This window comes from Hyla sarda, chromosome 7 (assembly GCF_029499605.1).
Source record: "Hyla sarda isolate aHylSar1 chromosome 7, aHylSar1.hap1, whole genome shotgun sequence".
Classification (NCBI taxonomy): domain Eukaryota; kingdom Metazoa; phylum Chordata; class Amphibia; order Anura; family Hylidae; genus Hyla; species Hyla sarda.
The window spans coordinates 208,911,092-208,923,870 of record NC_079195.1 but is presented as its reverse complement, the minus strand read 5'-3'; the positions used below and the strand labels follow the sequence as shown (position 1 = coordinate 208,923,870).

At 41.4% G+C, this 12,779-nt stretch overlaps 1 protein-coding gene across 2 annotated transcripts in view; it reads left to right on the top strand.

The window, feature by feature from the left end:
* Positions 1 to 12,779, top strand: part of LOC130283267 (cytochrome P450 4A6-like) — a 33,381-nt gene that overhangs the window by 8,060 nt on the left and 12,542 nt on the right. For both annotated transcript variants that reach the window (XM_056532497.1, XM_056532499.1), the window contains exons 3-10: positions 3,048 to 3,192; positions 4,175 to 4,219; positions 7,491 to 7,618; positions 7,710 to 7,834; positions 8,026 to 8,177; positions 9,030 to 9,136; positions 9,875 to 10,065; positions 12,565 to 12,698. In XM_056532497.1, coding sequence (XP_056388472.1) covers positions 3,048 to 3,192; positions 4,175 to 4,219; positions 7,491 to 7,618; positions 7,710 to 7,834; positions 8,026 to 8,177; positions 9,030 to 9,136; positions 9,875 to 10,065; positions 12,565 to 12,698 — 1,027 coding nt within the window. The remainder of the gene's footprint in view (positions 1 to 3,047; positions 3,193 to 4,174; positions 4,220 to 7,490; positions 7,619 to 7,709; positions 7,835 to 8,025; positions 8,178 to 9,029; positions 9,137 to 9,874; positions 10,066 to 12,564; positions 12,699 to 12,779) is intronic.

Below are 12,779 nucleotides of genomic sequence, written 5' to 3'. Positions count from 1 at the left end.
TATTCGCGAATATTCGCATGCTCGTAATATCCCCGTTTTATTTTCGCATATGCGAATATTCGCGCGCGCAAAAATCAACATATGTGAAAATTCGCATATAAGAATTAGCGTGGGAGTAAAATCGCATATGCGAAAATTAGTATATGCGAAAATTAGTGTATGTATATTTTCGCATATGCGAAAATTCGCACACCGGTCTCACACAGTAGTATTAGAGCCTTCTTACACCACATAAGCTGGAAGCAGAGAAGGATGATCACTGTGATGTGTACTGTGAAAAAAAAAATATATACAAAAAACGAATATTCGTAATTACGAATATATAGCGCTATATTCGCGAATATTCGCGAATATGCGATATTCGCGAATAAAATTAGAATTGCGAATATTCACGAGCAACACTAATAGGTTTCTGGAATTAGGGCACACCAACAGGTGAAAACAGTAGATTTTTGGATCGGAGTTGCCCGAGGCTTTTTATCTCCTGCAATCCTCTTCTTTGTTAATGGGGTCCTTGTGCTCTGTTGGCTTTTCTCCCCCCACTGCAGACTTGCAGACCTCCACTTTCCTCTCCTTTCTCTCTAGAACTGACTAACTCATCCCAGTCTAGTAGACCTAGGAGAAGGTAAGGCAGCAGCCCTGGTTGACTAAAGCAATCATGTGGTCCCCTTAACATCCTCCTGCACAAACAGGTTAAACCTTTAGGCCACAATAAAGTGCACCGACAATAGATTGCAAGGTAATAAATAACACATTTAAACCTGAGTAGTGGGCCTGGAGCAGACATAATAGGTGACATCCACCTGACAGGTCAGGAAGACAGGTGCGTTCCACACCGGGACACCACACTTTATCTCCTTCTGCTATCATAGTTTTCAAGATCACTGCTTGTTTTTAGTAAATGGAAACATCCATGGTTCCCCCAGTAATCATGTTCAGCTGACAAAGTTATAGTGTTTTCACTAGTGTTGCTCGCGAATATTCGCAATGCGAAATTTATTCACGAATAGCGCATATTCGCGAATATAGCACTATTTATTCGTAATTACGAATATTCTTTTTTTTTTTTTTATTCTATTTTGTTTTTTTCACAGTAAACATCACAGTGATCATCCCTCTCTGCTTTCAGCTTGTGTGGTGTAAAGAAGGCTGTAATACTACTGTGTGAGACTGGCGTGCGAATTTTCGCATGTGCGATTTTTGTTTATGTAAATGCTCGCATTTGCTAATTTTCGCATATGCGAATTTTGTTGAATGGTGCTTTTAGCATTTGCTAATTTGCGCATATGCGAAGTAATTGTTTATGTAATCAACATAAACAAAACCTTCGCGCAAATTAGCAAATACGAAAAGCAACATACAACAAAATTAGCAAATGCGAAAATTAGCAAATGCGAACATTTACATAAACAAAAATCGCACATGCGAAAATTCGCACGCCAGTCTCACACAGTAGTATTAGAACCTTCTTTACACCACACAAGCTGAAAGCAGAGAGGGGTGATCACTGTGATGTTTTTACACATTTTCGCATATGCAAATTTTGGTTTATGGTAATTTTCCCATTTACTAAGTTTCGTATATGCGATTTTTGCCTGTTAATTATGGTTTATGCTAATTTTCGCATATGCGAATTTAGGTTGATGGTATATTTTACATTTGCTAATTTTCGCATTTGCGAATTTAAGCGAATTTCTTTTATTTTTTTTTATTTTTTTTAATGTTAATTTGCAAATTGTTGTGTATGCGAATTTTTTCTTATGCCAATTATGGTTTATGCTACTTTTCGTATGTGCGAAAATAAAACGCGAATATTACGAATATGCGAATTTAACGAATATATGACGAATATTCGTCCATATATTCGCGAAATATCGCGAATTCGAATATGGCCTATGCCGCTCAACACTAGTTTTCACATCCTGGACTTTAAGCGGAGCTGTCAAATACCCAGGAGGCTATGTGCATTCATAAAAGTGTTTTTATGTTTATGTTGAGTCTTAAAGGAGATATGCAACGCACAACTATTGCTTTTACCATACAGCAGAAACAAAAGTTATTTAACTTTCCAATATACTGCATTTTCTGTCTTTCGCCATTCATCTGTAATTGCTTCCAGAGCTGTGTACAGGAAGCTCAGTAGTTCCCCCAGCTAGTGTGACTCTCGAGCCCATAGAGCTGCATAAGGCAGCCATATTAGGCTCAGAACATCACTACTCCCACAATGCACAAGGGGGGTTTTCTCCCTCCCGTCCTGCTCCAGCCTGACGAGCCGCCCCTTATAATATTCATTAGGCCATCCCTGATAGGCTGAGCTCTGCAGACTGTAAGACACCCCCCCCCCCCAGTGGGCTGCAATGTATGTGTCTCCAGCTGTGGCCAAACTACTAATGCCAGCATGCCTGGACAGCATTTGGCATGCTGGGATTAGTAATTATGCAAACATTGGAGACACATGGATAGCAGCCCACTGTACTTGATATAATCTCGTAAAGAATGCCAGCAGGGATCGGGTTATTCATACCAAATCCTGATTCCCCCCCCGGCATTCTTTCTGACAGTCTAATAAATCATTGGTGCCAGTGTGATCAGCGCCGCATCCCCCTGCCCGATCCCCTCCGGCATTTTATATGAAATTATATTAAGTACAGTGGGCTGCTAACTACTTTGGCTGTCCGGACATGATGGGAGTTGTAGTTTAGCCACCGCTGGGGACACAACCATGAGCCTGCCCCCACCGCATAGGGGACAATGCTCATGACATTATATTGCCCCGTTAGAAAACACTGGTCTAAGGTTTATGGGGGCTTCCTGGCTGTCCAGTGAAAGATGATCAATGGGGAGAAGGAGCTCATGTGTTGGATTTTAACCATCAAACCCTATCGTTTTGGGAGAGTTAAGCTGGAGCCAGGCCCCCCCCCCCCCCCCCCCCCCACCTTGAGATAGATATCTACAGCCAGATGGCCATCTTAAGTGTCTCATTTATTGTAGTAAAATTCCAGACAAGCAGACAAGGTTTTGGACAAGATCTTTGTTCTTCTTAATAGATGAAAAACGATGGGAATGATTTGGAGATTTTGAATGGTTATGCAAAACAATTTGACTACGCCTTCCCCATGTGGTTTGGAAATTTCTTTGCTTCCCTCATTGTCTATCATCCAGACTATATTAAAGCCATTCTGTCTAGAAATGGTGAGTAACAATATTGGTGGCATTATTTTTTTTCTTCTCATTTGCAGTTTATTTTTTACATTTTTTTTTTTTCATGTTTGTGTAACATTCATCCCACTAGATTAATCTGTATAGTTCAAGGTGGACCATAGTGTTTCCTGTTTTTCACGTTGATCAATGATGTATACCTTGTCATGTTTATAGGGAATCTGTCAACTCTATATCATGCTCAGAGCTGCAGGCAAGGGCAGATAGCTGACAGAGAGATAACACAAAGATATCTGCCTTAGCTGATGGCTGTTGACAAAGTTATAAAATAATGCTTTTCTTCTTATCTCAAGAGTTGTAGAGGCCGGGCCAAGCTACAGCATTGATTGATGTACAAAATTCAGTACTAGAAGCCAAACTCGTGGCCCGTTGCACTTTGGCGTTGCAGGGGGGGGGGGGGGGGCTGTAATCTAGCATGGTGGAGCGGCAGCTGTAAGCTCCCACTCCTCCATTCACTAACCTTCCTCACAAGCTGTGAGTACACAGTGTGTGAGCCACAGGGATGCGATCCACGGCAGCCTGGTGCGATAATGTCACATAATCGCGCCGGCGCCTGGAGATCCCGTCCCCGTGGCCCGCATACTGTAAGTAAGACCAGTATGCTCAGGGCTCAGGGGGCACTATCGTACAGGAGGAGGAGGGGGATTTAAAAACTTGGGGGCAGAGAAAAGGGAATATTTCATGTAAGGGGCAAAGCAAAGGGGACATTATATGTTAAGAGCACATGACAGATGGGGCCCCCTGTGCCGTGCATGCTGCAGCTCAGTCCAGACTCTTTGACTTTTGATCTTATAGGAAAAACATAATTTCATAACTCTGCAAATAGCCATCAGCTAAGAGACAGGTATTATTTGTTTTATCCTCCTATCGGCGATTTGCCTATGAATGCAGCTCTAAACCTAATATAGAGCTGACAGATTCCCATATTCTGAATACACATTCTATCTTTTTTTAGATCCAAAGGAGAACTTTTTCTATTACTTTCTGACACCATGGATTGGTAAGTATCATGGCTTTGTAAACCCTATAATATATAAACAGTAGTGTTGAGCGGCATAGGCCATATTCGAATTCGCGAATATTCGCGAATATTCGTCATATTTGCGAATATTCGTAATATTCTCGTTTTATTTTCGCATATGCGAATATTCGCATGTGCGAAAATTTCCATATAAAAAAATTTAACATATGCGAAAATTAGCATATGTAAATTTTCACATATGCGAAAATTTACACACCAGTCTCACACAGTAGTATTAGAGCCTTCTTACACCACATAAGCTGGAAGCAGAGAGGGATGATCACTCTGATGTTTACTGTGAAAAAAACAAAAAACAAATATTCGGAATTATGAATATATAGCGCTATATTCGCGAATAATCGCGAATATGCGATATGCGCGAATAAAATTTGAATTGCGAATATTCGCGAGCAACACTAATAAACAGGTTTCACCTTACACTCCCACAGCACTGTGACTGTGTCCCAAAATATCAGATTGTGGAGCGTGGAAAAACTGATGCCAAATAATGAGACTGAAGATTTTTGCCTTTTTCTAGCATGTGAATTGGGGCTGCTATGTTTATAAGTATAATAAAGAGGGTAATTCTCTATCCATGATCTAAAGAGAAACACAGGTCTAGTTTATCTTTATAGTCCACCTGTTGTTTAAAAAAATTAAAACCTACATGGTTTTATTAAATTAACCCTTTATTAAATGAACTTGCATCCCAGAGTGGTGACAAGGTGTTTTATTGAGCCCCTGCAAGATTACTCATTGGTGCACAGCTACTTTACATTTTCCTTATTTCAGGTGGCAGGATCAGAGCTGGCCTGTTTGCCACCAGTACTCACACAGTTACTTTCTTCCTTCCTTCTTCCTCCATCACAGCATTGCACAACACATCACAAGCTCCTCTCTACTATGCCCTGACATAGTTCTGGAGAAAGTGCACTGAACAGGCTACACTGAGCTGGGCTGATGATTTACACTGTACAGTACTATAGATGGCATGGGGGGCTAAAAGGGACAGATTTGAAAACACCAGGACAGCTAGGAAAGGGTTACCCTAAGGACTGAACAGGATGTCACTGTCCTGGTTGATGATTTATACAGTACACAACTATAGATGACATGTGGGGGGAGAAGGAGTTACTGATGCCCTGGCTTTGTAAGTTGAAATAGACAGAAAGAAAATAAACAGCAGCACAGCAAGGAATGGGTTATAGAAAGCACTGATATGAGATAAAAGCCTTGGTTTACCTTGCATAAACAGTGCAGATTCTCTGGACACTTATTGATGCAGGTACACAGTCTCTTTCTCCTTCTCCTCCCTCCAGTACAGAACACATGGCTGAGCCACATCCCCACTTCCTGTAATTCATCTTGCTGAGGCCGTTTCTAGAGACATTTTGAACCTAACAACAAGCAGTGGACAGCAGAGTGCAGGGGACTAGTGGCCAAGCCTTTAGAGCTGTTGAGCTGTTTTTTTTTCTGGTGTAAGGAGTCCTTTTTGATAAATGAAGTGATTTACATGAATGTTAGGAATTGCATAGGTTATCAACAGTTGTAGAAAATGGAGAATGGAGTCCAGCTCAGTTGCAAGTAAAATCCAATTTATTAGCAGACAAATGTTATCCAGAGACTACCCTATATGGTCTCTGGATAGGGCCACACGTATAGCCCTGCAGAGGAATTGATCTGATTTACTGCATGGCTCCCGTAGGAATATGAGTAACCGAGCAACTGATCCTTCACCTGTCATTTTTTTCCACATCATACAGTACAGACTTTTCATCCATTTGCAAAATCATTAACACACGCGTGCATATGGTTCTGTCAGATCCTTTATTCCAGAGTGTAAGAAAGTCAGGGTACAAGTGTATAGCTAGACGAGCACCCACGATCGGTCAGAAAGTCTTGCCTAGTTTATTTCTGAGTACCCGCACAACACCTTCTACCTGGCTATCTTACCCAGGATCATACAGATGTGGACACAATCGGTGCATTTGTTGTTCTGTCATGCACGTTACCAGGTCCTTTATGTCTTTCTCGACTAACGAATCTTTTTCTATTAAACAATATTGTAACTGTAATACTACTTATGTAGTTTACCTGATATCGTGTACGACATGCCGTTTACAATATCTTGGATGTACAACAAATGCACTGAAAGTGAGATTGCGTAAACACCTGTCTGACATACCTCACTTCCTATCTAGAAATATTTCATCAGTTTCCAAACATTGTGCTGAGGTACATGACGGTAGTTTTTCATCCCTTCATTGCACTGCTATAGAACGTGTCAACCCTTCTAAAAGAGATGGTGATCACAGGCAAAAGCTTTTGAACCGGGACATTTTCTGGATTCTCAAGCTTTCTACCTGTGTTCCATTGGGCTTAAATAAACGTCAAGATGTAATTCTTCATTACGGTATTTAATTTTGGATTTATTTTCTAGAAAGCCCCCTGGACCTATTATGATCACCAATTACATTTTCTCTTAAACTATTGTATTCATGTAGGATATCTATATCCATTTATTTTTGTACTTTTTGTGAATCTGTATTTGTCTGGTGATACATATCACCCTCCTTCTTTTATCTATATTACTTGAGATACATAGTCATCCTCCTATATTCGTATGTTTTCAGTGTTTTTTGGTGGTGCTCCAGTGATTTACTTATATATTTTTTGTATAATTTAGGTGTACAGTATATATGATTTACACTACAAATATCTATATACCCCTTGTTCTTCTTATTCAGCATACATCCAGACTTTGGTTTTTTACTCATCTTTTAACGCTCATAATTTTTAAAGGTTTTTATTGCCTGTTTTGTAACATATATTGTGAGATGTCTCCTTTCTTTTGATCATGTTGAAAGGTGTGTAAGAAGTTAATGGCATCTGATACCATCACCTGTGATCAATTGTCATTGCTCCACTTATATATACCCATGTTTCCTTTGTATATGGTGTATGACTAAGAGCGCTTGTAGCTCTTGAAACGCGTAACCTCTTGTGTTCCTGCATTTGTCTGCTAATAAATTGGATTTTACTTGCAACTGAGCTGGACTCCATTCTCCATTTTCCACATTCTCCACGGCGTTGTTCAGCGCCAAGAGTTAGACTGCCATTGTTATCAACAGTTGTTTGAAATGACAATGACCATATAAGCAATTATAGTGAATGCTCCTTGTCCCAGTAACATGCCCTGGTTGATGCAAAAGCCCAATTCTTACATATCTGCTGCTGTTATGTCATTCAGGGAACGGTCTGCTGATACTGTCAGGACAGAAATGGCTCCAGCACCGAAAACTGTTAACTCCGGCATTCCATTATGATGTTCTGAAGCCGTATGTCAGAGTGATGTCCGACTGTGTTAATGTCATGCTGGTAAGGAGACAAAAAATCCATCTAGGGTAAAACAGCAAGTAGAAAACAGAGGTTCCCAACTTTGCAAATTGATTTCTTAAACTTTGTTTAGGAAAAATGGGAGAGACTGTTCTCAGATAAGAACCCAGTGGAGCTTTTGCATCATGTCAGCCTCATGACCCTGGACATCATTATGAATTGTACCTTCAGTTACCAGAGCGACTGCCAGAATAACAGGTTGGTTGTTATCAAGGGTAAACATACCACAGAGACATTCCATACTGCCTCTATGGGGCCCGTGGAGATAGTTGTCCCAGCCCACTTGCATGGTGAGAACTGGCACAAGTCTTCCCACTGTCAAAAAACCGAAGTGGCCATATCAGGTACTGTACCCCATATGACATGATTAATCATTTTCTTTTTTGCAGTGAAAATGAATACGTCAAAGCTGTGTATGAACTCTCCCACCTGGTGGAACTTAGGACCCGCTGCTTTCCATATCACAGTGATTTTATTTTCCACATGAGTCCACACGGATTCCGATTCCGTAGAGCACTGAGGATAGCGCATCAACACACAGGTCAGAATCACGATTTTTTTTTTTACACAATTTTTCTATGATAACTTAAATTTCTGATTTATTTTGGTAACAGAAAAATCCATACAGTAATATAGTAAAGTGTAACTTGGTTTTAATGAGGTAGTCCAGGATTTTTGGTTCTTTGAATGTAAGACAAGGGCAGCAAAGTTAGTCTAGTTTGGTGGCTGGTATCAAATTTGTCTTTCTTTTTCCTGGAAGTTAATTTTTTTCCAGCCTACAAAATGAGTGTTCTCTCCAACCTTTCCCAACTTGTTGTGCAGCCCAAGACAGTGCATCACAAGTCAGGTGCTGAAAGGGGGCTTGGCTGCTTGCTCTGTCTGTTGTATGCGAAGTCAGCCCCCTGATGACTTTACCGGCGCAAATGTGTATGCATTCATCATCACACAGATCCACAGCTTGTTTGTCAGGTGATGTTGGGAAAGTCATGTGATCAAAGGGAGTGTGGCTGTACTGCAGTGGGTGGGGCGACTGGTGTGTGGGAGGGAAAAAAGTTATCTGAAACAAAGGATTCTGGGAATTGTAGTCTAAGGGAGGCCACAGAGATACGACATAGCCAGTTCCCAAAAACAAGTGAGGAGCATGATGGGGAACAAAGGACACGGCCATTTACCACCAACACAAGCACAGATTCTTGCTAACATGTCTATTACTGTATGACACTTAATTACTAAAGTCACCTTATGTTGGATAACCCTTGAAAAGAAATGTAGTAGTAAACATATAAATAGTGCAGTTTTATTGTACATCTTGACGCATAAACCCTGGGAAGTTTTGCCAAAATCTCTGAAAATATTCACTGAATATTAATCACATTACTTTTGTACCCCATAGATAAAGTCATCAAACTGAGGAAAGAATCACTAAAGGAGGAGACGGAGCTCGAAAAAATCAAACAGAAGAGACGTTTGGATCTTCTGGATATCCTGTTATATGCCAAGGTACTGGACCAATTCATGTACAATTTGTCATGTGTCCAGGGGTGTAGCTACAGGGGGCCTGGTGGTAGCGGTTGCATCTAGCTCTTGGTGGCTGAGGCTATGTTTACAGGTCCGAATTTCCGAGCAGAATTCTTTTGGAATATTCTGCTAGTAAATTCCACTGCATTGATTTCAATGGGATTCTGCAGCACAGTGCACATGGCAGATCCACCCATTACTGTGTCCGAGTATTCTGCTCGGAAATTCAGTGCTTTCTATGAAGGCGGAGCTTTTCCGAGCGGTCCTAGTGCCGCTGAATCAAGCAAATGTGCGGAATATCGACCCGTATTTTCCTCACATTTCCGGCTGTATGAACATGGCCTGAGAGGACCAAATACCCTTTTTTCAGGGCCCCCTTATAGATATTGCATTGGAGCCCAGGAGCTTTACCTCTGAAAGATTATACCTAGAATAACAGGTGCTTGTAGTACAGCTCTGTACCATTCAAGTGAACAGGGCTAAGCTAAAATACCTGACACGACCCATTGTCTTTTCTCATAAATAAAAATATAGACCCATATTTATCAAACTGTGTGAGAGAAAAAGTGGGGTGATTTTTTCATAGCAACCAATCACAGCTCAGGTTTCACTTTACCAGAGCTTGTTAGCTGCTCCACTTTTCCCCTCACGCTGTTGATAAATCTGGGCCGTAATGTTTTTTTAATCTTGAATTTCCTTCAAATACTATTCAAACGTCAGGATGAAAATGGTCGGGCATTGTCTGATGAAGATCTGCGGGCAGAGGTGGACACATTTATGCTTGGTGGTCATGATACCACGGCCAGCGCCATCTCCTGGACCTTGTACTGTTTGGCTAAATATCCTGAGCACCAGGAGAAATGCCGGAAGGAGGTCAGAGAGGTCTTGGGCGAACGGACCACAGTCGAGTGGTAAGAACCTATTGTACAGGTCTGTGTGTTTTTGCTGTGGATCCTCAGTGCAGCAGTAGTGTAGAATAGAACCACATCAAGGAATGGGGTCTCAGAAGCCTCTGGCCTTTACCTTCAGTCTGTGAACTTCTGTGGCAGGAAACTCTGAGGATGCTGCCCTTGGCATGGTCACTGATGGCAGCTGCTGATGTGGATATAGGCCCTCATTTACTATTCTAAACCCGACTTGTTTTGTCGGGTTTTTTTGGCGCATCTTTGTCTGCGCCATGTCGCAGACATCGTGCGCCAGTCTGTGACACGATGCAACATTTTTTCCCGACGGACCCGATGTAGATTCTCCCAAACCCGAAAAAGGGGCGTAACCCGACATTTCTGAGCTTTCCCACGTATTTTTAAAGGTTTCCAACCCAAATTTGTTAAATTGTTGTGGATTTTTTCCCGACAACTCAGAGGAGTTGGAAACCAAAACCAACAAAACCCACATGCGACAAACAGGATGCGACATAATAATAAATACCAGGGGAAAAAAGCAGTCGGGTAAGAAAGCAAGATAGACTTACAACCCGTTTTCCTAAGTAAATGAGGGCCAATGTGTAGCACTGAAGGATGTGGCAGAGATTTAGTTGTAGTAGCTGTAGGTCAAGGCCTGGTGGAGATCATTCAGAGCCAGGTCACTAACACAGGTCATGGCAGACAGCAGAAAGGTCAAATACAGGAGAAATACTTCTTAAAGGGGTACTCTTTTTTATTTTTATTTCTTTTAATCAAATGGGGTGCCAGAAAGTTAAACAGATTTGTAAATTACTAATCCTTTCAGTACTTATCAGTGGCTGTATACTACAGAGAAAGATCTTTTCTTTTTTACATTTCTTTTCTATATGACCACAGTGCTCTCTGCTGACACCTCTGTGCATATTAGGAACTGTCGAGAGCAGCATAGATTTACTATGGGGATTTTCTCCTGCTCTGGACAGTTCCTGACATAAGCAGAGGTGTCAGCAGAGAGCACTATGGTCAGACAGAAAAGAAATTCATGTGGAGCATACAGCAGCTGATAAGTACTGGAAGTATTCAGATTTTTAAATAGAAGTAATTTACGAATCTGTTTAACGTTCTTTAAAAAAAAAAAAATTTTCAGCGGAGTAGCCCTTTAAGAAAGGTTGAGCAGAGCAGGGCTTAGTAGGGCAATGTACAGAGTGGCATGCTAGGAGTCCTAGAATCGAGCAGCAGAGCGCGGTAACAGGAAGCTGGTCACTGCTAAGAGCACAGAGAAGATGGGCGACATGCGCAGCAGAGTAAGTATGCCATGTGGTGGCTGGAGACAACAACAGACAACAGACACCATGCCAGAATCCTAACAAAACAATATGGACCCTAAACCGTTTTTGTATTATCGTGATATTAGAACTCTATTAGTCACAGATGTCCAGCGACTTACAGGTGATGTCTTCTTTCCTTTTTAACATTAATTCAGATCCCACGCTCTCTTATTACAAACACTGTCAATCACAACCCCCCACCCTCCACACACATTCACAGAGATTGTCCCTTATTGTCCCTTATTGTCCTTCTGACATATACTGCTGCTTATGACCCCCCTCTCACACATAGACTGCTGCTTATGGCCCCTCGTGGGTGTCATTTGATATCATAGCAAGTAAAGTTTAAATGAGCAATGTCATTAAACATGATTTTTTATATTTGATTCCTTATGCCAAATAAATAACTTTTGTAATTGGCTTCCATAAACAAATTTTTCTTCTTTTCTGCTGTATACTTTTGCCCACCAAGCATGTCCATTACTGCCTACCATGTACGTACTAAATGGTGGATAACCCCTTCTAGGCCAGAACACATTCTGTCTGGTCAAAATCTCAGATTTTGTTCTCCTGCTAGTAAGGGCAGGAGACCAAACTCAGGAAGTGTATCTCTGCACTGACAGCTGCACAGACTAAAAGCTGCACAGACTGAAAGCTGCAAAGAGCCTCACTGAAAGATATACAGACTGAAAGTTGCTGCACAGAGCTGGAGGTCTTCTATTCATCACAGCACTGCAACAATGTGAAAGCAGAAGTGGTCCCCCAGCAGGCTTCAGTGATGTCATGCCTGCTGGGGAACATCCACTTTCTCCTGCTGGGAGATTGCACTATGTGAGCAAGAAGAAAGGTAAGATAGACAGCTTTTTAAAGCTCTGAACATTTTTTTTTTTAACAGCAAGAGGGGTGTTAGGAGTAGTTAGGGAACAAAGCCTGAGTTAGTTTAGAAAAGGTGATTTGATGACAGGTACTCTTTAAAGGGGTACTCTGCTGAAAAACATCTTATCCCCTATCTCCGGTCGGCAGTAGCAGTGTCCGTAACATGGAAGATTGGAGCTTCCGTGTTCGGGACGTCACCCCTCTTCCCATAGACATGAATGGAGGGGGGTCTGGCAGATAGGGGATAAGATGTTTTCTGGCGGAGTACCCCTTTAATAAGAATATTATTATTTTGTGTTCCAAGGGAAGACCTGACTAAGCTGCCATACACCACCATGTGTATTAAGGAAGGCATGCGTCTCTACTCACCTGTACCAATAGTGGGCCGTGAAATTAAAGAACCAATCACATTTGTTGATGGGCGGAGCCTACCAAAAGGTCAGTGACAGTGCTTAAAAAAATGAAACAATATGTAAACCCAAACAATGAAAACAAGCAAAATAAATGTGGACCCTGACA